The sequence below is a fragment of the Mustela erminea genome, chromosome 7 (assembly GCF_009829155.1).
Source record: "Mustela erminea isolate mMusErm1 chromosome 7, mMusErm1.Pri, whole genome shotgun sequence".
Taxonomy (NCBI): domain Eukaryota; kingdom Metazoa; phylum Chordata; class Mammalia; order Carnivora; family Mustelidae; genus Mustela; species Mustela erminea.
This window is the reverse complement of record NC_045620.1, coordinates 90873256-90897412: the sequence shown is the minus strand read 5'-3', so window position 1 is coordinate 90897412 and position 24157 is coordinate 90873256. Positions and strand designations below refer to the sequence as shown.

Below are 24157 nucleotides of genomic sequence, written 5' to 3'. Positions count from 1 at the left end.
GATGGGGGAATGGGCAAAATGGGTGAAGGGGAGTGGGAGATACAGGCTTCCAGTTACCGAATGATTGAGTCCTGGGAGTGAAAGTCACAGCGCAGGGAATGTAGTCAGTGGTGTTGTGATAGTGTCGCGTGGTGATGAATGGTAGCATCCCTCAGTCTGCCTCACTCACGCATGCACAAAGATCCCCGTTTCAGTGAATATTGTCTTGAATTCTACTTCATCTGATATCAATGTTTCCATTCCTGTTTTGTTTATTCACCTTGTAAATCATTGCCTACACCTTTATATGAGTGACGTTTGATTTCTGTGTCATTTTGTATTCTATGTCTTCTGACAAACTATCGCTGAATTTTACTTCTTTGCCCTAGTGTGAGAAATATGGTCTTTCAATTTTTTAAAAAAAGATTTTATGTATTTATTTGACAGAGAGAGACACAGCAAGAGAGGGAACACAAGCAAGGGAGGTGGGAGACGGGGAAGAAGGCTTCCCGCTGAGCAGGGAGCCTGATGTGGGGCTCCATCCCGGGACCTGGGATCATGACCTGAGCTGAAGGCAGATGCTTCACGACTGAGCCACCCAGGCACCCCTGGTCTTTAATTTTAATAATAAATGGAACACATTCATATTTGTTCTGCCCCTGGTTATCGTGACCACTTATCCCGGCCTTTGAGTGTTTGTTTGGTTGGTTTACTAAGCTTTGCTATCGTTTTTACTTCTTTTCCCGATTTGTGCTGGAGTGATCTTTTCAGTGGTCCTTTGGTTTCTTAAGTGGTTTGAAAGGGGAAACATCTGACTTTTCTGTAATTACTATTGATCTGTAGTATTTTACGTACTGGTTCCATTACATTTACCCTATCAATATCAATAATTGAATAATAAATATGACCTTCTCAACCCTCCCCACATACGAAGAGACTTCTAAAAGATTCGTTTACTTATTTGAGAAGGAGAGAGTATGTGCATGTGAGTTGGGGGAGGCATAGAGGGAGAGAATCTTCAAGCCGACTTCCCTCTGGGTGCAGAGTGCTTCTCGAGGTGCAATCCCATAACCCATGAGAAGCTTAAACGACTGAACCACCCAGGTGCCCCAGGAAGAGACTTTTAACATACTGTTTTACTGCACCCTCTACCATTTTACCCATACACACCTGCCAAGATTTTGGAAATAATTTGAAATTTCATCAGATTTTTGAATCCTTGCTTAATTAACACCTGTATGAAACTTCACAATTATTTGGGCTCAGTGTGTGTGTGTGTGTGTGTGTGTGTGTGTGTGTGTGTGTGTGTATTCTATGTTTGGCTGGAGCACTTCTTTGAATAATATTCAGAGTGTGTGGGCAATATACTTTTTGAGTCCTTGCATATCTGGAAATGTCTTTTTTCTCTCTCTCATACATGAACAATAGTTGGCCTGATTCTCTTTTCCTTTGTAGGTAAACCTCCCCCACTCCCCTTGGGATCTTTTGGTATTTTTCCTCTTTATCTTTGGAATTCAGAAATATCCTCAGGATTTAAAAAAATCTCCTCTGTATATTTTATAAAATTATACAAGTAATACATGAATATGTTCTTTAGAATTCAAAAATACCACCAAGACTTTTTTAAAGAATATTTTAAAAGTTATACAAGTAATACATGAATATGTTCTCTCAGCTCTAGAATTCAAACAATACCAAAAAAAACATAGAAATTCCCCTGACAAGGCTCAACCCCAAATCTGCTCCCAGAAGTAACCTCTGTTAGAACTTTGGTGTGAACTTTTAGGCTTTTTTCTAGGCATTTGCATACATTTAAACATTCTCTTTTGTTTTGTATTTTTTTTTCCATTAAAAATACAATAGTATCTAGAATTACCTTATTACACTTAGCAGTTTGCCTACATAAAGATCTGCTTCATTCATTCGTTTCTTCCTGCTGAGTAGTATTCTCTCCCCAGTGATGGATTTTGGTTGTTTCTGATTATTTGCTATTAGAAATAACAGTGTTGTGAAAAATCCTTGCGAACTTCTTTTTGCACAAGTATGAAGACTGCTCAGAGACCCATTCTAGAAAGTGAATTTGCTGTGTAAATGGCCGTGCCGTTTACATTTTTGATAGCTATTTTACGTAACATTGGTATTCATATTTTTAGACTTTTCAGTATGCCAACCCATGGGAGAAAGGTAGCATCTCACTATGGTTTTAATTTTTATTTCCCCGAATACCAAAAAGATTGTGCTGCTTTTCATCTATTTATTTACCATTTATACTTCCTCTTCTGTGAATTACCTGTTCACATCCTGTCCATTCTTCCATTAGTTGTATTTTCCTAATTGATTTGTAAGAGTTCTTTATATATTTGGATAATAATCCTTTGAAATATACACATTGTAAATCTCTTCTCCCTGCTATTTCCTCTTCACTCTTTGGTGTCTTTTTTTGTAGAAAGTTCTAATGTTGATGTTTTTAAATATAATGTTCTTCCCAGGGGCGCCTGGGTGGCTCGGTCAGTTGAGCGTCTGACCCTTCATTTCAGCTCAGATCATTATTTGAGTGTCCCGAGATTGAGCCCCACATTGGGCTCCAAGCTCAGTTCAGAATCTGCTTGGGCTTCTCTCTCCCCCTCCATCTCCATGCTCTCTCTCTTTCTGAAATAAATAAATAAGGGATGCCTGGGTGGCTCAGTGGTGTAATCATCTGCTTTCTGCTCAGGTCATGATCCCAGGGTCCTGGGATCAAGCCCCACATTGGGCTCCTTGAGCAGCAGAGAGCCTGCTTCTTCCTCTGCCTGCCACTCCCCCTGCTTGTGCTCTCTCTCTCTCTCTCTCTCTGATAAATAAATAAAATCTTTGTAAAATTAAGTAAAATAAATAAAGAAAATCTGTAAAAAATATATAATGACCTTTCCTTGGATTGGTTTTGAGTCCTGTCCCCCTTTTCACCTCCGTCTCCTTTATTAGAATAAGCAGATTTGTGAGAGTCGCATCCCGGAACCAGCTCTTGGATGTATTTATCAGTTCTTCTGTTTCCATTTCCTAATCGATTCATTTCTGCTTTTGTTTTTGTAATATCCTTTTCTCTTTTCTTTGGTATGTTTGTGGGATTTTTGTTGTTGTTGTTTTGGTTTGTTTGTTGTTGTTTTTTACTTTTTACCTTGAATGCTTTATTTATTCTCAGTCTTTCTTTCTAATAAAAGTGCTTAGGGGGGCACCTGGGTGGCTTAGTGAGTTAAAGCCTCTGCCTTCAGCTCAGGTCATGATTCCCAGGGTCCTGGGATTGAGCCCGCACATCGGGCTCTCTGCTCAGCAAAGAGCCTGCTTCCTCCTCTCTCTCTGCCTGCCTCTCCACCTACTTGTAATCTCTGTCTGTCAAATAAATAAATAAAATATTTTTTTAAAAAGTGCTTAGGACTGTGAATTTGCTTCTGATTGAATCTAATACCTGGCTTTATTTAATATGTGGTCATATATGGTGATCTGTGTTTTTATTTTCTAAATGCGTGTGGAATTAAAGATTTGAATCCTCTTTAATCAATTAGATAGTCAGAAGAACACATTTTATTTTATTTTTTAAAAAGATTTTATTTATTTAGAGAGTGAGCGAGAGTGGTGGGGGCGGAGTGGGGGGAGGGAATCTCAAGCAGACTCCCTGCTGAGCACAGAACCTGACATGGGGCTTGATCTCATGGCTCTGAGGTCATGACCTGAGCCAAATTCAAGAGTCAGATGCTTAACTGACGGAGCCACCTAGACCCCCCCCAGAAGAACACTTTTTAAATCACAAGCGATTGGCCTTTTAACATGTATTCTTTTCTCATTGTTTTCTACTTTATTGTATTTTGTTATGACCTCTACAGTTCTGCCATTTGAGTTGTATTGTGGTTTTCTTTGTAACATATTATACAATTAGATCTGCTGGGATTAGGACCATCTGCATATTAAAAAGTTTAAAATAACAGTGGCTTAAATAAAATAATTTATTACTCTCTCACATCAAAGAAGTTTAGAGGCAGGCAGATTCGCATAATGCTACCAGGAACCCAGACTTCCATTTTTCTACACCATTCTCAGTGCTGGCTACCATCATCAGAATCACCTCATAACCCAGTACGTTGTCAGAGTTCCAGCCATCACATCTACATACAGGGAGGAGAAAGAGGGGAGGAGTAAAAGGATGTCCTTCCCAACTGAGTCAGTTCCCTTTAAGGAGACTTCTTCAAAGTCTCACACAGAAGTTCTGTTTACCTTTCATGTAGAATCCCCCAACTATAGGGACTATACTATACTATACTATATATATACTATACTATATATATACTATATATATACTAACTATGTATATACTATACTATATATATACTATATATATACTAACTATATATATACTATACTATACTATGAATATAGTAAGTATAGTCCCAACTATAGGGACTCCATTACTAAGTAAAAAGGGAAGAATGGTTGATACGTAGGCAAAAAAATCTGCCATAATAATTTCAATAAGTATTCTATCAGCACTTGAAAAAGAAAGATACATCACTTAGCAGTATTGTCTCTTTACCAAACCAGAGAAGTTGAATTTGGGGTTCATTTCCCCATAAGAGGCCAAATGGACCCCATAGTTATGCAATCAATGGCTCTCCTAAACTAGGATGAATCAGCTAACCCAAGGGACACCAGCACTGTCTCTGGCTCACCAGGTGTGATTGATGGCACCCCATCATTTTCTATTCTCTTCTTCCTGCCCAAGATGAGTCAGTTATTTCCGGGTCACTAGAGCCTTGCAGGCATCCTGGGAACTTAGGTGCTGTCCACTCATTTGTATGTCAGGGGTTTACTGCTGAAGCAGATGCTGTGAATGTCCTCCAAGGACCAGTCCTCTTCAAGCCCAGAGCAAATGTCCCTTCTGTGAGTGAATGTGTAGGGTATGAGAATAGGGTGCCCCGACCCTGAGCTCCTGTGTGAACACTTGATGGAGGAGAATGGGCGGCATGAGCTAGGACATCTCCCAGCAGGCCTCAGTGGCTGCCGGAGGCAAAACGACAGTGCTCACCTAGCCCCACTTCCTAGTCCCAAATATTCATATTCCAGGATTCAGAATAGCTGGCCCAGAGGCCAGGTCCTGAGAAGGGTCATTGGATGAGGAGAATCCACAGCCTTCTATCTTGGCCCTTCGATGCAGATCAGCAATCCTAGAGCTCATGGTCCCTTTCCTTCCCAGACCACTGCCTGGCCTTGTATGGAAGGTGCACTGTGGCTGTTCCAGCCCTTCTACCAGAGCCCGCTCCCACTGGCCACTTCAGTTCCCCTGAACTACCCCTCCCCCAACTGCCAGCACCTGGTAGCATCGAACATCTTAGCAAATGCCTGGTCTGAAGGGGAGTGAAGGTTCCAGTCCACACCTTAGGGAAGCCCCTGGTGTGACAGAGTACGTAAGAAACATATACACGCAGAAGCCACTCAAGTGCTTACCAAAATAGAAATGGGGTGCTGGCGAATGTGCTAGGAACTGGGTCCCTGAGTGATGAAGGGGAGGGGTGGTTAAGGCTGGCAGATGCCTCAGCTGACATGCTTCTGGAAACAACATCCATGCTTCCTGCCTAGGTGAGCATCCTGGGCTCGACCCCCGTGTGGTTCCCGCCTTGCCTGAGAGCCCCCCCACCCCCACCCCGCTCACTCTCTGGAGCTCAGGAGAAGCGAGCTGGTTTTCTCCCAGAGGCTGGTGCCAGTTTAGTCAGCAGATTTCACAGATCCACTGGCACCCATGTAGTGTCTTATTTTAAGCTTAACATTTGAAGATGGGAACTTTTCCCCCTTCGGTGTGTGGCAAAGAGATCCCAATTTATACACAAGCATGGTGGCTAAGCCAGTGCACCAAGGCTGTTCCCGAGGCTAGTGCGGTCGGTTCATGGCACCTCTTCTTCGGGTACCTTCCCCAAAGAACCCCGCCAACTGTTGTTGCTTATGTCGGGCAGTTCTGTTCCCAGGTTTCCACTAAGCGGTGCGCAGCACTGTCCCTTCCATGCACGCGTGGCTGGGGGGAGGCAGGGCTGCTGTGGCGGTCCCCATTCTATCCTCCCTGCACTTTTCCACCAGTGTACCCTGCACCCTTGACTTCTAGAATATCTCACATGCCAGGAGCTAGGTTTCTCTTGCGGGCCTGAGCTCCTCCTAGGGGCTCTCCGTGCCTGCCTCCTCTGCTCCGAGCCTCCCGTGACTCCGCTGTCCTCCTCTCCCTTCCCCCTGTCATTTTGGAACTCTCAGAGCTCAAGGCCCCCATCCCTCCTCTCCAGCTGGGAGACTGAGAAGGGCAGACCGGAGCACCTAGTCAGTGAGTCGAGGACCCTTGCGTCGCTTCCAAACCAGATCCCTATCTTGGGACTTTCAGAGCTGGGATTCTATGCGCTGAACCCCATGGGTTTGAGCACGGCCGCTGTGTGCGTGGACTTAGAAACCTCAGAAGGCGCTGGTGTAGGTCACTTCGTCACCGGAGGGGGGAAGGGTAGACCACAGAGGGTTCACTTTGCGTGAGGATTTGGCTGGGTCCCAGAGTCTTTCTGGTGTCTCCCAACCCTCCTCATCCCAGACTCTGCTTTTTCACACATTTAAATGCCAATCACAATTTTCTTCCTGGCCTACCTCCATTGTAACCTGCCACCAGTCAGTTGGGCCTGGTTTATACCCCACAAGAGGTGTTGCTCGGTTAAGCTAGAATCGACCGGTCAGGGACAAACATTCCTTTGACCAAAGATATTCTCTTTGACTGGTTGGGATCCTTTAAATATCACCCCCTCATGCACTGAAGTGTTACTTTTCAGATCGTTAGCCACATAAATCAGAAGATGGAGACAAAGTAGAAGGAAAAAACAGGCACATTGTTGAGTACTGGGGCCCGTGGCAGGTCTTTGAAAAATGAAGAGGAGCCTTTTCGAATTGAGTGAGTCAGGATGGAGGAAACGGGTCTGATGCCAGGGGCCCGTCGCTTTACCAGTGAGGACTCCCAGGTACGTGATAAGTGAACGCTGATGTTCGCACCCCTTCTGAAGGTTCTGGAAGCTCTTGAGAAAGACTTTAAACAGATTCTTACTATTGAAATGAACACTGCAAAGACGGCAGGCAGGGTGCTGGGGGAGCGTATTACAGGGGACCTCACTCACCTCAAGGGCCAGGGAGGGCTTCCTGGAGGAAGTGACAGCTAAGCTGAAACCTAGAGAATGAGGAGGGATTAGGCAGGTAGAGATGGGGTGGAGCGGACAGGGACAGTTGCTGGACCCGGTGCTGTACTCATCCCCTGACGTGGGTTTCACCACCTGATTGTTTTGACACACACAGTTTCCTCCCTGAATCTTCTGTACTTTTAAAACATCGTTCTGCTATTCCTTGAGTCAGTGTTGCATGGGTGGCTGCCAAGGAAGTGGGAGCTGCTCAGTTCTCTCTTTCTGAGCCCCAGGATCACAGGACACAGAATTGTGACCAGGGGCCCTGCTCCCCTGTCTTCATCTTCTGCTGTTCATGGCCCACCTCTGGCCAAGTGGCTCAGGGTACCTGGTGGTGCCCGTCTCTCCGAGTGAGATCTTAGCTCTCTGCAGAGGTTAGAATCCTCTGAAGGAGGAGTCCTGAAGTGAAGATGTGATTTTTCTTGTGGGCCATTTGCTATATGGGTGCCATTGGCCCATTCTGGATTCTGTCCTGTGATGAGGCTCAAGCCCAAAGCACCCTTCTTCCTGGACTGGCCGGGGCAGCCCCAGAGTTGGGCGATTGGTCACCAGGTGGAATGATAAGCTAGGCTGCTCAGGAACCAACATCACTAGTGAAGACGTAGTTCAAGAGCACTAGTTACAGTACAGAATTTTGGACCACAAAGCACGCACATTCACTCTTCATATATAGCAACTCCTGTATTAAACAGCTTTTGCTACGACCATGCTGGGTAGCAAATACCCACAGAATTTCCGTGGCGACTGTAAGCATTTATTCTTAGCGGGTCTGCAATTACTGGGGTTCAGCTGGTCTACACCATGCTTGACGGAGGCAGTCCTGCTTCTCATTACAGGCCTGGGGTCAACTGGGAGTCATCCGCCATGGGCTGTGCCTTTTACCCTCCTCAGACCAGGACAGTAGTCAGGGTGTGTCTCCTCGTGGCCATGTTAGACGCCCAAGACGACCAACAGAAACACAAGTGGCCTCTGCGGCCTGAGCTCCAGGCCGGTGCGCCGCTACCTCCTCCCACTTGCCCCTGGTCCAGAGCATGGAAATACGTTCTTCCCATGGCACGGGTATGAATGCAGGGAGGAGTGAAGAATCGGGACCAAAAACTCAATCTGCCCCTCTCTCCAAAGGCCCACACCGCTGTGCAATTCGGACTTTAATAAAAGGAGTAAGGAAGAAATTGGTGGTGGTGGTCATGGTCACAGCCCATCCCAGATGTTTTCCCTGACCAATAATTCATGTTACTTATTTTTTAAGATTGTATTTTTTTAAAGACTTTATTTATTTATTTGACAGATAGAGATCACAAGTAGGCAGAGAAGCAGGCAGAGAGAGAGGGGGAAGCAGGCTCCCTGCTGAGCAGAGAGCCCAAAGTGGGGCTCGATCCCAGGACCCTGGGATCATGACCTGAGCTGAAGGCAGAGGCTTTAACCCACTGAGCCACCCAGGCGCCCTGTATTTATTTATGTTAGAGGTGGGGGGAGGAGGAGTAGAAGGAGAGGGAGAAGCAAATTGCTCACAAGCATGGAGCCCAATGTGGGGCTCAGTCCCACCATCCTGAGATCATGAGCCGAGCCGAAATCAGCGGTCAGATGCTTAACTGACTGAGCCACCCAGGCGCCCCCAAGATTTAATGTTCTTAATAATGAATTAGCAATATTCTTCTAGGACGTACAACACAGTGTGGGCCCAGCTTGGTGCTGAGTACTTTGGGGGACATCGGAGAGAAAAGCCCTGATTCTACCTTCAGGAGCTCCCCATCCTTGGAGGGATGAGGCTTGTGTTGGAGACATGATGGGGGCAAGATGATGCTCAATTATGTAACGCGGATCGTGGAGGTCAGACAAAAGAGAGACCGGCAAAAACTAGAAAAGAGTGAGAGAGGAGGAGAAGAACGATGCCTTCCACTTTATACTTAACGAGTACTTGCTGCACGCAGACACTGGACCAAATTCCTCCCATGCCTGCCTCCCCCCATGGTCATCCAGATAAGTACCAGGGCGGTTGCCATTTAACAGATGGGGGGGGGGGGTGGAAATGGAGGCATAAAGAGCTCAAGTAACGTGTGTGCGGTCACGTGGCTGGTAAATCCTAGAACCAGGATCTGAGTCTAGCTCTTCCTGTGACCAGAGCCTGCGTGTTAATCCCCAGGGCCCATGGCCGGCCACTTGAGGGAAGGGAGGCAGCAAAAGCGGACAGATGTGTGAAGAGGACAGCTGCCAGGGGGCGGGAGCTGCGGAGGGGACCCCAGCCGTGTTACGAACTATAAATGGGAGCACAGATAGGATGTGCGATTTGGCCAAGGTCCTGCAGCAAGATCGGGTGGAGGCTGGGCTGGAAATTCTGGCGGTTGGCTCTCCTTCCACTCTCCCTGGTACCAGCCGCTTTCTGGGCGCTCTCCACCCGTCTGCGCGGCCACGCCTGAAGCGTTTCCCTCTTGGAAGAGGTGCAACCCACTGGCATTGAAGCCGGGTGGACTGGCTCCCTCTCTCTATCCATCTCTTTCCTCCTTTCCCCTGCCATGTTCTGGAAAGGGCAGCGTGCGGGAATGTGGGCAGGTTGCACCAGAGATATACATCTGAGAACTGAAGGAACATTTATTTTTAATTTCGACTTAAAAAGAAAAAAGGAAGTTATAAAATATCTGCTCTTGCTCCTGGGACTGTGCAGATGGTGCTGCGTGTTGCCTAATAGGGAACGGGGCTGGCACCCATGTGCTCCTGGCCCCGGCAGCCTGACTGTAGGACCTGCAAAGTGGGATCCCTGTTCCCCTCGCCTCAGCCTCGGATGGTTCCCCTGGGCCCTGTTTGGGGGCCCAATGCAGCAAGACTTTCCGCTGCCTCTAACCTCACCCTCCCAGGTCTGCTGATTCTCCAAACCTCCTCCTTTAAGGAGACCAGTCTCTTGGCTGTTCCTGCTCCCGTGAGCGTGCACTCTTGCCGCCCCCCACGCACACGCGCGCACACACACACACGCGTGCACGCCTCCGCTCCGTCCCACCACCTCCTTCAGCAGCCAGAGCACACTGATCTCTCCTTCCTGAGCTCTGGTTGGGATGTTTGCATTTATCCACTTGACATACCTAAGTACCTGATTCAACGGTCTGGTCATTTTCATGGCCAGGTGTTATAAAGGATATTCTCATCCATTCTCTCGTTTGGTCTTTGTGGTTAAGTGCCGTATATTCCTCTCTTTCTGTATTCTCCATTGAGAGCACCATGGAACCTGGTGCCTAGAAGATGCCTGGAAATGGGCATGGAGTGTGACTCTTCCTTTGTGCTCCAGTGAATGAGCTGGAAAAGGGAGCCCTCAGATCAGAGAGTTGGAGCCCTCAAGCCAGGAATCAGGAGATCTTTCTGACTTTCTCTAGCTTGCTGTAAAGCTTTAGGCAAATCACTGAATTTCTCTAAGCCTCAGTTTCCCCATTTGTAAAATACAGAACCTAATCTCTCTTTTGTCTGAGTCCCAGAGTTCTGGTAAGGATCCTGGTAAGTGACATAGGGGAAATGCTTAGCAAAATCAATCAATAAGTCAGTCAGTCAATCTCTTTAAGAACACATAAGGGGTCAGAGGTGTCCAGCATGGTTAGAGCAGGGTTTTGGGACAGGAGGCTGGCCAGGTTTGGCCAACAAGAAGAGCTCACAGATTACAAGGGGTGTGTGTGTGTGTGTGTGTGTGTGTGTGTGTGACATAGCCTGACTATTATTTCAATTTAGTTTAGGGCTGTGGTTTGTTCTGGAAAAGACTTGATGTCACATTTAAAAAAAAAAAAAAAAAAAAAAAAAAAAGCCTGCCACAGAAAATACAAGTGAAGACAAAAATGAAAGAGTTTAGGAAAGGAAAGACGCTAGGAGTGACATTTGGGCATAAAATGCATGCAGTGAGGGCCTGGGCCCTGGACAGATGTGAGCCATGGAGATCTGGCCTGAGGTCCTTGACAGTTGGTGCAAAGAGAGACACGGTTAAATGCTCAATGTCTACAAGATAGATGCAAACCAGAGGCTCAGAAGTATACATTTCTGACCCCAAGATTAGAAAAGTGTCCCCCAGGGGAATTCATAAAAGGGACTCTCTGCGATGTAGGGAGCAGTGAGTGTCCTGGACTATGGTTGTCCCAAGAGGCTGTATCTTATGACACTCCTGATGGCCCAAGCTCAGGGCAGGGGATGTAAGGGGGATCAAGAAGGAGAAGACAGCGTGGTCCATAATACACACGTGCTCTAGACCAGGTCAGGGCAATGAATGGCTGAGTTCCCAGCAGGGAAGAACAGCTTTCATCTCTTCAGGCTTTAAGAAGCGGTCAGATAGGCACAAGTGTACACAGACATCCACACATGCACACACTCGCTGGATCCCATGGTCGGCTCCCAATTTCAGGCCTCTCTAGGCTCAGCTTCCTCTCTGTGGTCTGGCTCCTGGTGGCTGGAGCCTGACGGGTAGGAGGTCCTGGGTCCCCAGCGATACTTCTCTGCCGGGCTGGGTGAGGAGGGATTCCCTTTACAGGCAGTGGTGCGATCTCAATTGACTTCATACCTGCTGCTTGGAACCTGAGAATAGAATTTTACACCAAGGTAGGACCTCCAAGCCCAACTCCTTCACCGTATAGGTAAGAAAGCTAGAGCCCGAAAGGGGACTATCTTTGGCCAGAGACACTGTTAGCTGGAGATCACACCGGGACGGGGCTGAGGCTGGGCTCCAAGCTCTCCTGATTCTTACTCCAGTGCCCTAAGCTGTTGCCACAGAGAAAAATCAAACTGGGATCTCCTTTTGGGGAGAGAAATCTCATAATTCCTCATTGGAGCTAGGGAGTGGCTTTACATTATATAATTTTATTCAAACTGATATGGGCCAATAAATATAAATGTGTGTGTGTGTTTGCTGTCTTAAAACATTTTAATGTTTAAAACATGATTTACAAATGCTGCTGAGGATGTCTAGAATTTGATTTACTGCATAGTATTGAATGTTTATACTTGCTCCTTACAGAAATCCTTGCCAAAGAGCCATTTTATCTACAGGAATAATAAATAAGTCAATATGTGATGGTTGTGCACATTTTTCCCATATGCAGTGGTACTTGGTAGACGTTATTTTGCACACAAGCACTCAAAAGGTAAACTCGAGAGGGACATGTGAATCCCTGAAGGCCAAAGTTTGGCCAGTTGTCAAGATGAGACAATTCATCTTGATGTAAACCAAAAAAATGGAATCAGCAAGTCTAGCTCTTAGGTGACATTTGGGCTCTGGGAATAATGAATCCACACCTAGCTACCGGTACTCAAAATGATTTTTATCTGGGGTGCCTGGATGGCTCTGCCGAGTAAGCATCTGCCTTCAGCTCACATGATCTCAGGATCCTCATGATCTCAGGGTCCTGGGATCGAGCCCCACATTGGGGCCCCTGCTCAGTGGGGAGCCTGCTTCTCCCTCTGCCTGCTGCTTGCCCCTGCTTGTGCTCTCTCTCTCTCTCTCTCACAAATACATAAATAAAATCTTTTACAAAAATGATTTTTATCATCATATTTTACTTTTTTGGAAGTTTTAGAGAGAGAGCATGAGCTGGGCGAGAGGCAGAGGGAGAAACAGACTCCCCCCAAGCTGCAGGAGCTCCATTGCAGGACCCCTGGGGTCATGACCTGCGCCACAGGCAGACACTTCACTGACTGAGCTCCCCCCAGACACCCCTATCATCATATTTTAATCCTCACAGAAATCCTATGGGGGTGGCGACGGTATGAAAGAGCAAGGTCAGCTGAGTGGAAGTAAAGGTGTTCCTTTGGTTTGCTTCTTTGTTTTTATTGCCCCTCTGCCCCAATTATGGAAATAATACATGTCCAGTGTTTAAAAGAATATAGGAATATTCTAGAAGACTGTGAGAAACTACTGTCACCCAGCCGCCAGAGACTTCTACATGCTGGGCTATGGATTTTCACATGGAGATACGGATATGCCTATGTTTGTGTATATGACGATGTGACTTCTTTTCTTTACCAAAGTGGGATTGTGCTGTGATATAGTTCCTCAACCCAGTCCCCGTGCTTCGCGCACCCTCCTGCCGCCGTCAGCGGTCTACGCGTATCCCTCGTCCATCTCAGTTTGTACAGATCCGGTTTACTTTGCTTTGTGGCTGTGTCATTTTTCTTGGCAAATGTATAGGGTGTTTCTTTGGCTTTATCCAGGCTCTCCTCCTTTTTTCTCTCGCAGGTAGTGGGTCTTCTCTTGCCCAACCAGACGCTGGCATCCACTGTCTTCTGGCAGGTAACGGTCCCTGGCCAAGAGGGCTTCTGAAGGAAGGACCCACCAAGTGCTCTTTAGAACTCCCTGGTCCCAGTGTCTCCCTTCCAGGCCTCTCGGGGAAAGTCACCCCACCTCCCACCCCTCCCTGACTCAGTGGCCCCTGGGGGAAGCCCGGAACTCAGATTCGGCTAAGCAGGTCCCAATAGCCCACGCCTAGGCCACCTTCCGTGACTCTAATTTTTGCACAAGGGGATGAGGGCTTCTTTGTGGCTGCCCCCTGCTCCTTGGCTGTTTGTCCCGAGGCCTGTGACCTCAAAGCCCTCAGCCTCATTTTGATATAAGCCTCCCTAAATCTTCAGGGAGGGTAAATCCACCACCAACCCCAAGGTGGAGAGTATTTGGTACAAGACACTGGGCTGGCGAATTTTTGAAAGAGGTTCGGGGCTGTCGGTAATTCCCGGGGCTAAATGTCCACTTTCTGCCCAAGAAGCAATACAATAAGGGTGATGTGTCAAAGGCAGTGAGGCCATGTGGGGCAGTGAACACGGTGATTCTGGGAGAGGGGACGGTCTCTGGGTTGGGAAGAACTGCCCGCAGGGGCAGGACCCCTATCCTTGTTTGCCAGGAACTGAGGGGTTTCCCGGGGTTTCCATGCTGCTGGGCAGGTGGGAATGGTCGGAACTGTAGACAGAATCAGCCGTGAGCTGGAGACAGCATCCCGTGTCTTTCTGGAGGCTGTGGCCACCCGGGGTCCAGGCCCGGCTTCCACCCCTTCCCTGACGTCTCCTCTCCCCCGTTCCCTTTCAGTGGCTGAACCAGAGCCATAATGCTTGTGTCAACTATGCAAACCGCAATGCCACCAAGGTGAGCGCCGCAGACCACCTGCACACAGTGGCAGGGAGCAGGGTGGGGAGACCCTCCTCCCTACAGTGTGGCCTGCCACCATCGGCGGGGTGGGGGGAGGGTTGTTCCTCTCTGTTAAGACTTGTGCTCTTCTAAGCACCTGATTTAAACTGCCAACCCTTCTCGAAGGGCCCCACCGGGGAGGGGCTGTTCACATGAAGTGAGGAAGGCCCATAAAATGGGAATAGAGTGGAGGCGGTGAGAGGGAGGAGCTCTGTTGGCTTCAGCATCTTCCTTGGGCAGCTCTTATCCCCCAGATCTTGGATTAGGATGGCATCAGCCACATGGGGACTGAATTCCCCTGAAGCTTCCTCCAAGCTCGCCTGGAAGCTGCCTTGGTGCCCCCAAACAGTCGGCTGTAGAGCAGAAGGGCTGCTCTGGAGGGGTCAGGGGTTTGAGGGGACCAGGCCCTCCTCCCCGCAAGTCCCCTGTGCTCCTGGGACAAGCTCTCGCTGGAGGCCCTGTCACCCTTCCCTTGTCTAGGAAGGAGCTGTGCTCCTTCTTCCCCAGCAAGGCTGTCTGTCTTGCACTTCTGTACCAAGGCAGGGAGAGGAGAAGAGGAGTCCAGGTCCTACTAGGGGCGCTCAGTTTGGGGAGGGGAAGGTGTGGGCATTCTCTAACCCTGGGGCAGAGCAGGGGAGAGCTAGGGGCTGGCCTGGGTGGTTGGAACTTCTGGGCCTGAAACTCTGAGGACGCCCCCTCCCTCATCTAAACCTTCAATCCGCATCTGGCCTGTGTGATCCCCATGTGTAGAGCTCTGCTTGGATGGCTCCCGTCTACCTTAAACCAAACATCCCCCAAATTGCAGTCAGAGCGCTGCTAAAGGCAAATTCTGTAGCTCCTTTTTAATGTGATCTGCTGCAACTCGGGTTGCATTTTTCTGTGGAAACGTTGAGCAACCATCATCTGTTGGCACGGCCACCTGGTCTGCCACCTAGGTTGACCATGCGCAGAAGAGCCAGCCAGGTGTAGCCAGCCATTTCCGCCTCGGCGGGCTTCCGGGTGCCAGTAGCCCAGTCCAGCATTCGTTCCTCCGCTAGCCCTGCTGGGCTCAGCTGTGGATGTCCCATTTTGGCCCTTGCCATTGTCTCCCTCCAGCCAGCAGGGCTTGCCAGGGAGCTCTTGAGAACAGGGCAAAAGTGCCATGGGCCCTTCGGACTCTCCCGGGACATTGCCCCCCTGCATTTCCATGTCTGGAGCTATGCAGAGGGAGGCCCGGGTCCCTTTGGCTTCCAGAGGGACCTTTGCCCACTCACCTGCTGGTGGGCAGGGACGTCTCTTGCTGGCTGGGGCTCTTGGCAAGGGCAGGGTATGGCTGCTTTGGGCACCCAGTGAGCCTGGAAATCTCTCTCTGCCTTCCAGCCTTCTCCTGCGTCCAAGTTCATCCAGGGCTACCTGGGAGCTGTCATTAGTGCCGTCTCCATCGCTGTGAGTAACTCTGTCCCCAATTCTCTGTCCTGCTGTGCTGTGGGTGCCCCCTCTCCCCAGCAGCTCTGGCCACACCTGTCTGAGGTCAGGGCCAGGCGAGGGTGTGGGAGACAGAGAGTTCTGTGGGTGAGCCACCAGGGCAGGCTTTCTAAGCAGAGAAGATTCTGGTGACACTTTAACAGAGAGACATGAACTTGAATAGAGAGAGTGCTGCAGATTTTGGAGAGCAGGTGGGGAGGTGAGGCGGTGTCCACGAGTGGTACAAAGGGCTGCATGCTCCAAGCTGAGGGCAGGGGGTCTGTTGCTAGAGGGGTCCGTGTTTACCCAGCACCCTCCTCAGGGGAGCTGCTCTTCTCTCTCAGTGACGTGGCTGATGGAGGAAGCGAGTTGCTCAGGAACAGTTGCAGGGCTGGGCCACAGGCTGGCTCCCCTTTGCTTTCTGCCTGAGTTCCCAGGGCACTGCTGTCCCCTCTCGGTGGCCTGGGTCAAGTGGCCACATGTCCACTTCCCCTTGGAGGCCTATGAGCTCTTCAAGACAGGGCCGATAGGTCCATTTGAATCCCACAGGACGGGAACAGCTCGGAAGTAGACTAGGTTTGTAAACCGACTATGTGAGCGTAAGGCTGGATCCCAGAGGAGGGCTGAGCTCAGGTGACACAGTGAGGGGCCTGGGCCAGAGCCAGAGTGGAAGCTCAAGTTCTCAGGACCTTGGCTACACTCATCCCACTCTTGAACCCACCCTCACACCTCCATCTGTCCTCTCTCATCCTGACTGGGGCCTCTCCAGAGTGGACTCCGGAGGGTAAAATTCAGTTCACAACTTTGTCATCCCATTCATCATACAATAAACACAGGCCGTTAGTAAGAAAACACTTAGAAAATGCAAATAGAAAAATTCACATGTAATGAAGGAGCTCACATGTAATCCTCTTTTTTGTAAATCCCACTTTCCTCATCTTTGCCTTGTCATTAAATATAATATTGTTCACAACTGTGTACTCACCCGTTGTACCATACGCTGTCATTGCTTTCACTGTTCTGGGAAAGTGGGGATTTGGGATTGTCTTGGGGTGGCTTCATTTACTCTGCTCCCAGGCAGACCACCTCCTCTCCAAATGCCCTGTGGGGGAGTGATCCCTGTTTCATGCCCAAGATTTGAGCTCCCTCCCGGAATCCTTGTCTTAGACCCAGCAAGAAGACAGACATTGGCGAATCTATTCACATGGCTTGCCCAGAGACCACAAACCCTACCCTGCTGGTCCTCAACCCAGCGGAGACATCATTTGGGGTTATACAAATTGGCCATCCCCGATTCTGGGGGGTGATTGGCAAAGGTCAGGGCTCTTGTGAGAAGAAGGAAAGGGACTCTGTTGCCTCCTCCTTGCTTTTTACAACAAGAGGAGCTGATGGCCCTACCTAGTTCAGCAGCTTGAAAATCCCATTTCCTTCGTTGAGGTGAAGGGTGAGGTGGGGCGGAGCTGAGGGCAGGAAACCCCGTCAGGGATAATACTGAGCAGCCCAGGAAGAGCTTGAGTGACAGGGACCCTTGTCCTGGTGGGACGGCCTCCTCCTGCAGGCATGGCGCTCCAGGCTGTTTGCATCCCCACTCCTCACTGTCCCATGCAAAGGGCCTGTGGTCATTCCATCCCTATCAGACCCAGCCCAGATTGTGGGGTGGGGGCTCTGATGTGGAAGCTGCAGTTGCTGGGGACTGGAAACCCTCCAGGCTCTCAGAGCCAGGGTCTTACCATCAAGGACTAGGAACTTCACACAGGGGATTGTGCCCTCAGGGACTATGCCTATGCCCGGGACACCCTCCTTCCAACTCCCTGCCTAGCTACAGAGTGCTCAGAGGCTTTTCCTGACCATGCCAGCCCAAACTGTCCCCCCACCCCCAAGTCCTAGAAACTTCCGTCCTTCCCACACACTCCTTGTGTCCCGTCCTGTCATCTTGCCACTGGATTACAAGTTAAGCAGGGACAGGCCCTGTGTCTTCTCCCCCACAGAGGGAGCGCCAGCACTGCTCCATAAATACTCGTTAATTAGGTTGCTGATTGATTGCCGGGCTCAGGAGGCCCCTCTCCGCCTAGATCCCCGGTCTCAGCGGTGGTGGCGTCCCTCTGCCTGACGTCTTCACACAGTGAGGGTCTAACTCCGGCAGATGGAGCGGGAGTTTCTGACTTGGAAAATCTGCAGCTTGCTTGCTTTTCTTTTGTGTGTGTAAATCACAAAACCTCCAAAGAAAGAGGCTTTATTTTATTTTCCTTTCCCTTGTTCTCTGGAACCCTGGGCCCGCGGCCTCATTAACCGATCTCTGCTTCAATTAGTGACAAATCCCCTCCCAGGGAGAACCCGTTAGAAGGCGATGACCTGCAAACAAGTGTCACGGCCCCAGTGGTTGGCCCAGCTCTGGCATTAATTAAAACGAGTCCCTACAAGCAGGCGGTATGGATGGGGGGGCTGACAGGCCGAGGGCAAATCCCAGGGACTGGGGACAAGCCGGAGTGGAGGCCAGGCCCAAGAGGCCAGCCTCCTCCCCAGACCTTTCGTCTCCCTCAGAAGAGCCAGCGCCCTGACCTTGGCCAGCCATCCCCAGAACCACGGACCCCCAGTACACATGGCCTCCTGAATAAAGTCTCACGGTGGCTGCGGGACCCCAGTGCAGGGGTAGCAGCCTTTTGGTGAACTCTCTAAATAGATTTGGCAATGTCTGGCTTCTTGCTTGAGAATAAAAAAGAAATTTTGTCTTAAGTTATTTTTGAAATCTAACAGTTTGCTGTCTTTTAACAAAGGAAGCCTCTGTCAGTCGTCAGTGTATTTGAGTTTGGGGATTCATGTTGAGCCCTTCTGTGGTCAGCTTCCCCGGGCGCTGGCTACACGAGCTTGAGACCCACTCCCTCTCTTCAGGGGTGTGTTTGTCCCTTCAGGCATTTGGGAGGTCCTGGGCGAGGGTGGTGCACAGATTGGTGTGTCCTTCAAGATGTGGAGAGGAGAAGCTGAGGATTCTCTGTGGTAGAACCAGAATTATGATGAAGGCGACCCTTGGGTGTGGTGGGAACTAGGGAAGGGGCCCCTCAGTCACATGGGGCCAACTCTTCCAGGATAGAGCAGAGAGAGCCGAAGGCAAGGTTGGGAGGGGGGTCCAGGTGGAGGGCACAGCACGTGGAGAGGCACACAAGAGAACGTGACAGATTCCGGAATGCTGGGGAGATGAGTGCAGTCACCATGGGACAAGGGATGGGGATGAGGTGATGGGGAACTGGGGAGGAGCAGGGCCCACATGGGAGTTGAGGTGCCACGTCAGCTGCCCTGCCTCAACTCAGGGAGCTGGGGTGTCGCAGAGGGTGTAGGCAGAGTGGGTTGGAGGAGAAGTTGTGGTAGGGTGGCAGGCCCAGCAGATGACCTCCCTCATGGACAACCAGGTCCTGGATGAGAATGGACCTGTGGCTGGAGAGGAAAGCTCGGGGCTGAAGTCCTACTTGCTAAAGTCAGGAGGGGTTGGTGGAGCCAAAGTGTGAGAGAGGCTTCACGCCTGGTCCTCAGACCCCTCACCTGCAGCCAGGTCTGTGGGTGGCTGAGGTCTTTCCCTGTTGGGACATTCCTGGTCTCCATTCCCCAAGGGTCTGGGCCCTGAGGGATCCTTTCTGTATAGGATACGGTAATTGTCTGTTAACCTTTACTAGAAACTGGAGTCCAAGGAGGTGTTCGAGGGTGGCTCCCTGGGCTGAACCCCTCCCCCTCCCAGTTCCCATCGGCCACCGGCAGCTCCAAGTCCCAGTATTAAAGTAGCAAATAATCACAAGAATCCTAATGGCTAACATTTTTGGAGGGCCTTCATGTGCCAGGCACCACTTAAGTTCTCTCCTGATTTCGCAGACAAGGAAACTGAAGCATAGAGGTGGACCAGTGACAGAACTAGGATTCGAACACAGATTTAGTCAAATACTATTTGGCTAATACAAAGACCCCTTTTTCTTCCTGCTCCCACTGTGGCCTGAGGAGGAGGGAAAAGTCAAACCGTGTTCTTGGCTTCTAGTTTAGAGGAACTGTTACCATGCCTCCTGGCAGTTAAGTCTGCCCCCGGGTACCCTGGGAACAGCAGGGACTGGAAGAAAAATTTTGAGAGGCTCTTCAGGTGTAATGGGGTTAGACCCTCTCTCCAACTTCATACTTGGTTTCTGCACCTGTGCTTTCTGGCCAAGGTTGCGTCAGCAGCATGTATTTGTCCCTGCTCCAGAGCGTGCAAGACCATGTCTGGCTGGTTCTGTGCTCAAGGGTGGTTCTGTGGTACCTCAGAGTGTTCCCTGTGATCCAACATGTACCTCACAATTTTCCCTGGGATCCAAGTTGTACCTCAGGGTGTTCTCTGTACTCAGGGTCTACTCTCTCAAGGTGTACCTCAGTCTGTTTTCTGTGGTCGAGAGTATACCTCAGGGGGTTCTCTGTAGTTGAGGTGTACCTCAGGGTGTTCTCTGTGATCCAAGTTGTACATCAGAATGTTCCCTGTGATCCAGGGTATACCTTAAGGTGTTCTCTGTAGTTGAGCTGTAACTCAGAGTGTTCCCTGTGATCCAGGGTGCACCTCAGCGTGTTCTCTGTAGTTGAGCTGTACCTCAGAGTGTTTCTGTGATCCAAGGTGTACCTCAGGATGTTCTCTGTGGTCAAGGATGTACTTCAGGGTGCTCTCTGGGATCCTGAGTATACTTCCGGCCCTGCTGTCCTTCTCTGTGCCTAATGGAAGTAGGGGCCATTAGCCTGAGAATCCCAGGTCAGACTGTTGTCTCACTGCCCTCACTGTGATTGGCTTTCGGGTTGGAGGGCCCATTGCATGGACCCTGTAGCAGAATCTGAAGTTTTCCAGAAGTCTGCAGATGGTGATCTTGGCAGTGGTGAGTCCGACATGAATATCAGTCCTACATCTATTGTATTCTGGGGAGGACAAGTTGTTAACCCCTCCCATGTAAGGAGTCTGATGTAACTTGTTTTCCAGTAGGTGGCCAGCAGGTCCCTGCAGGACATGGTTCAGGGGTCAGGATTGGTCACGGTTGCTAGCAAACAAGACGCTCAGCTGCTGCTGAAGTTAACTGGCATTTTAGCCCATGTATGACTCTGTCCCAGCCACCTTGGCCCTTTGTCTGTGGATGCCAATTGACCTCCATAGAGGGTCATAGGGTCCCCGTGATTACCAAGAGTTTATGCTACAACAGGCGCCCTCTGCTGGGCATTTTTGGCACCTCCAAGATTCTTAGACCCACCCCAGCCCTGGCCCCACTAAGGCTCACAAACCCCCCTAACCATCCGCTTACATTATTACCCAGCACCGAAGAGTAGATCTAGTTTTGGAACCTCATTCCATCTCTCCTTTCAGGCATGTCCTCTTCCCCATTGTTCTCCACGACCCCTCGGTCCCCTTATGACAGGTGCTAGTGGAGTCCACAGCTGGCTACAGACCCCCTGGTATTTCCTACTTCAGAAGTTCTACCGAGCCTCCTCCCTTCTTAATCTGGCTCTACCTCCCACTTACCCTCAGGTCTCAGTCAAGCTCCCCCTTTCTCAGAACACTTCATAGCCTTAGGGCCACCCGCCAAAGCAGTAATGCGCAGTCCGCTCGGGAGGACTCAGCCCCGCGTGTGTGGCATCTGGCCCCACAGAGCTGTGTTTGCTAAGGTGGACAGCAGAGAGTGCACAGGATAGATCTCCTCTGGGGCTTTTTTCCTCCTGCCTCAGAAACCATTCCCTTGACTTATTCTAGAATATGTATTAAGCACCGACCCATGTCCCCAGGCACCAGGAATTCAGTAAGGAGTAAGAGAGACACAGGCCCTGCGCCCAGCGCTTAGGACCTACTGGGAGAGTAAAAAGGTCACAGGTAAAAGCATTTCTGTGCTATTCAGTTTTGTTTTTAACAAGATACATGTATTACTTTGAGTCCCAACATTTGGAGAAGGTGAACAAATATAAATCACGAGACTGTGATCGGGACGGGGAAGGAAGAGGTCTGGGTTCTGTGAGAAGCTGCGAGAGGGGCGCCCCGAGGGAAGAGGAGGCCTCTCTGACATTTAAGCTGAAAGGTGAGGAGGCTGAGGCCGGCAGCGCTGGAAGGCGCTGGGAGGAGAGGTGACTGCGGGGAAGGAGGGAGGGCGGGAGGGAGAGAAGGAGGAAGAGAATTGGCTCATGGGAGGAGCAGGGCAAGGCGAGGTAGCTGCGGCCTTGCAGGCAGGGCCCTGTGGGTCTCTGAGAGCAGGGAGCAGCCCCTGAAAGGCTAAAGCAGGTGGATACCCATCTTTAGAAGACCGTCCTGGCTGCTGTGTAGAGAGTGGACTGGAGGGAGCAAGAGCAGAATGCGGGGCGGGGCGGGGGGCAAGTTAGGAAGTGGACAGTTGTCCGGGGAGAAGAGATGGGTGCTTAATGGTAAGTGGCCGGAGCAGAGAGAGGGCGTCACGTTCAGATCAGCTTCGCGCACTGGGCTGCATGTAGGGAGGGGGAGGCTCCTGTCCAGGAAGATTCCTGGGTTCGGGCGTGAGTTGCTGCTGGGAGTGGAGGAGGACCGAGGGTGGGTGAGGGAGAGCAAGCAACCTTGATCTGGGGCATGTGAAGGTGGAATGGCCGAAGCCCGTCTAGATAAAGGCGTCCTGCAGGGGTTTGCAGGCACGGGCTGAAGTTGAGGACACAGCTGGCATGCATTGCTCAAGCCCCATCCTACGTCTCCTCTCTGGCCTCACAGAAAGGAGGCTGCTCTAGGCCTGGGAAGGACCTTGGTGCCTAAGGGGACATGTATCAGCGAGCTCACGACACTGGAGATCTTGTGTCACTAAGCCCCCATCCCAGTCTGCTTCTTGGTGCTAGCTGGCACTTAACCCACCTTGGGGATTCTCAGGAAGCAATCTTCCCTCTTCTGCTCCTGTCTGCTGCCCATGGCAAATTCACTGGCCTGGGAGCCAGGACTTGGAGAGAAGTGTCCAGAGAGGGTCCGTGGCTTCCTCGGGCCACTGCTGATGTCCCATGGGTCCTGGGCTCTTGCTTCTCCTGGGACCCCTGTCTGCTGACCACAAGGGGACTGTCGTGTGTAAAACCCACACCCTGTTTGTTTTCCTCTCCACCAAAATGGAGCCCCTGTTTGGCTAATTTCTATTTTGTGGCTTATTTGGAGGCTGTTAAAACAGACCCCGGGGGACCCTCAGCAGTGATTGTTCCATATCTCATTATCTTTCCCAAACCCGATTATTAGCTCAGATTTTTCTGATCGCTAGCTGCTGTTCGTGATGAGTTGTGTGCCATTAATGCCAGCTGGTTCCCTTAAACAGGACCCACCATGCCAGGGAAAATGAGCTGGCATTCAGAGCCACCAGCCACTTGGCTTTTTAATTTTAATGGGCTCCACCAAATGTTCCAGGCCAAAGGGCCCCTGAGGAATCAGCACAGACGGGCTCCCAACCCCACTGTGCAGCCCAGCCTGGATCCTTCCCAGGCTGTGGCCATCCTAGCTGCTGGGACAGGAAGGCCTGAGTTGGGGGCTATGGCAGGAGTTGGGGGGGAAGTGGTCTTTTGCCTTCCCTGTATTTGTATCTTCCTGCTCTCTGGCTCTCATCAGTTGGGTGAGCAGGGTGACCCCACCAGCCCTTGGTCTCCTCACTTGGCTAGTCCCCTGCCCCTTCCCCAGCTCAGGCATGCTGGCCATGCTCAGGGATGAGCATGTTGGGAAGACCCCAGTGGGCTTCGGGGAAGGGCAGGCCAGAAGAGATCTGGGATCTGGGCGTTTCTTTTCTCTTCTTTCCTCCTCCTCTACCATGCCTCCCACACAGAGTTGGGGGGAGACAGCTGGGACACTCACTCTGGACTGTGCCAGTCCCAGTAGGAAGGCTTGAGGACAAGTCTGAGTATTTGCTACAACCAGTGGCCACTATTCCTCATCCTTCCATTATACTCCAGCCCTCCTTGTCCCCAAGAGGCTGCCAGGTGAATGTCCCAGCTGCCTGGTGGCCTCCTGGAGGGCTCCTGCTTTTTCTAAAAGAATATAGGGGTTGGGCTGGGGTTTGAACTTGGGCCTTTTGTTTTATAGCTGGGGTGGGGGTGCAGGCAGGGCTGGATCAAGGGTCCTATCTTCCCTGACTGGGGCTGCCCTCCTCTCTTCTGGGCCGCAGCCTCAGGCTGGTCTTTTCAGAGCCGATTTTGCTATGCAAACACATCAGACATTTAGGCAACTTTGATCCTTAGATCTAGATCCTTAGATCCATCCCTAGATGGAAGACACTTTTAAAGTAAAGAACAACAGTTAAGAGCAAACCTTTGAAATTAGCAGACCCCTGAGTTCAAATCTAACTTTGCATGCCTCACAATAGCTGTAAGTCCTTAGGTAAAGTTCCTTAACCTCTCTGAACTCATCTGAACTTCTTTGAATCTG

General features: G+C 50.3%; 1 protein-coding gene across 2 annotated transcripts in view; it reads left to right on the top strand.

Annotated features, from left to right (window-relative positions):
• The window catches only part of SFXN5 (sideroflexin 5), a 114232-nt gene that overhangs the window by 46825 nt on the left and 43250 nt on the right, over positions 1 to 24157 (top strand). For both annotated transcript variants that reach the window (XM_032352455.1, XM_032352453.1), the window contains exons 7-9: positions 13393 to 13446; positions 14233 to 14289; positions 15691 to 15756. In XM_032352455.1, coding sequence (XP_032208346.1) covers positions 13393 to 13446; positions 14233 to 14289; positions 15691 to 15756 — 177 coding nt within the window. The remainder of the gene's footprint in view (positions 1 to 13392; positions 13447 to 14232; positions 14290 to 15690; positions 15757 to 24157) is intronic.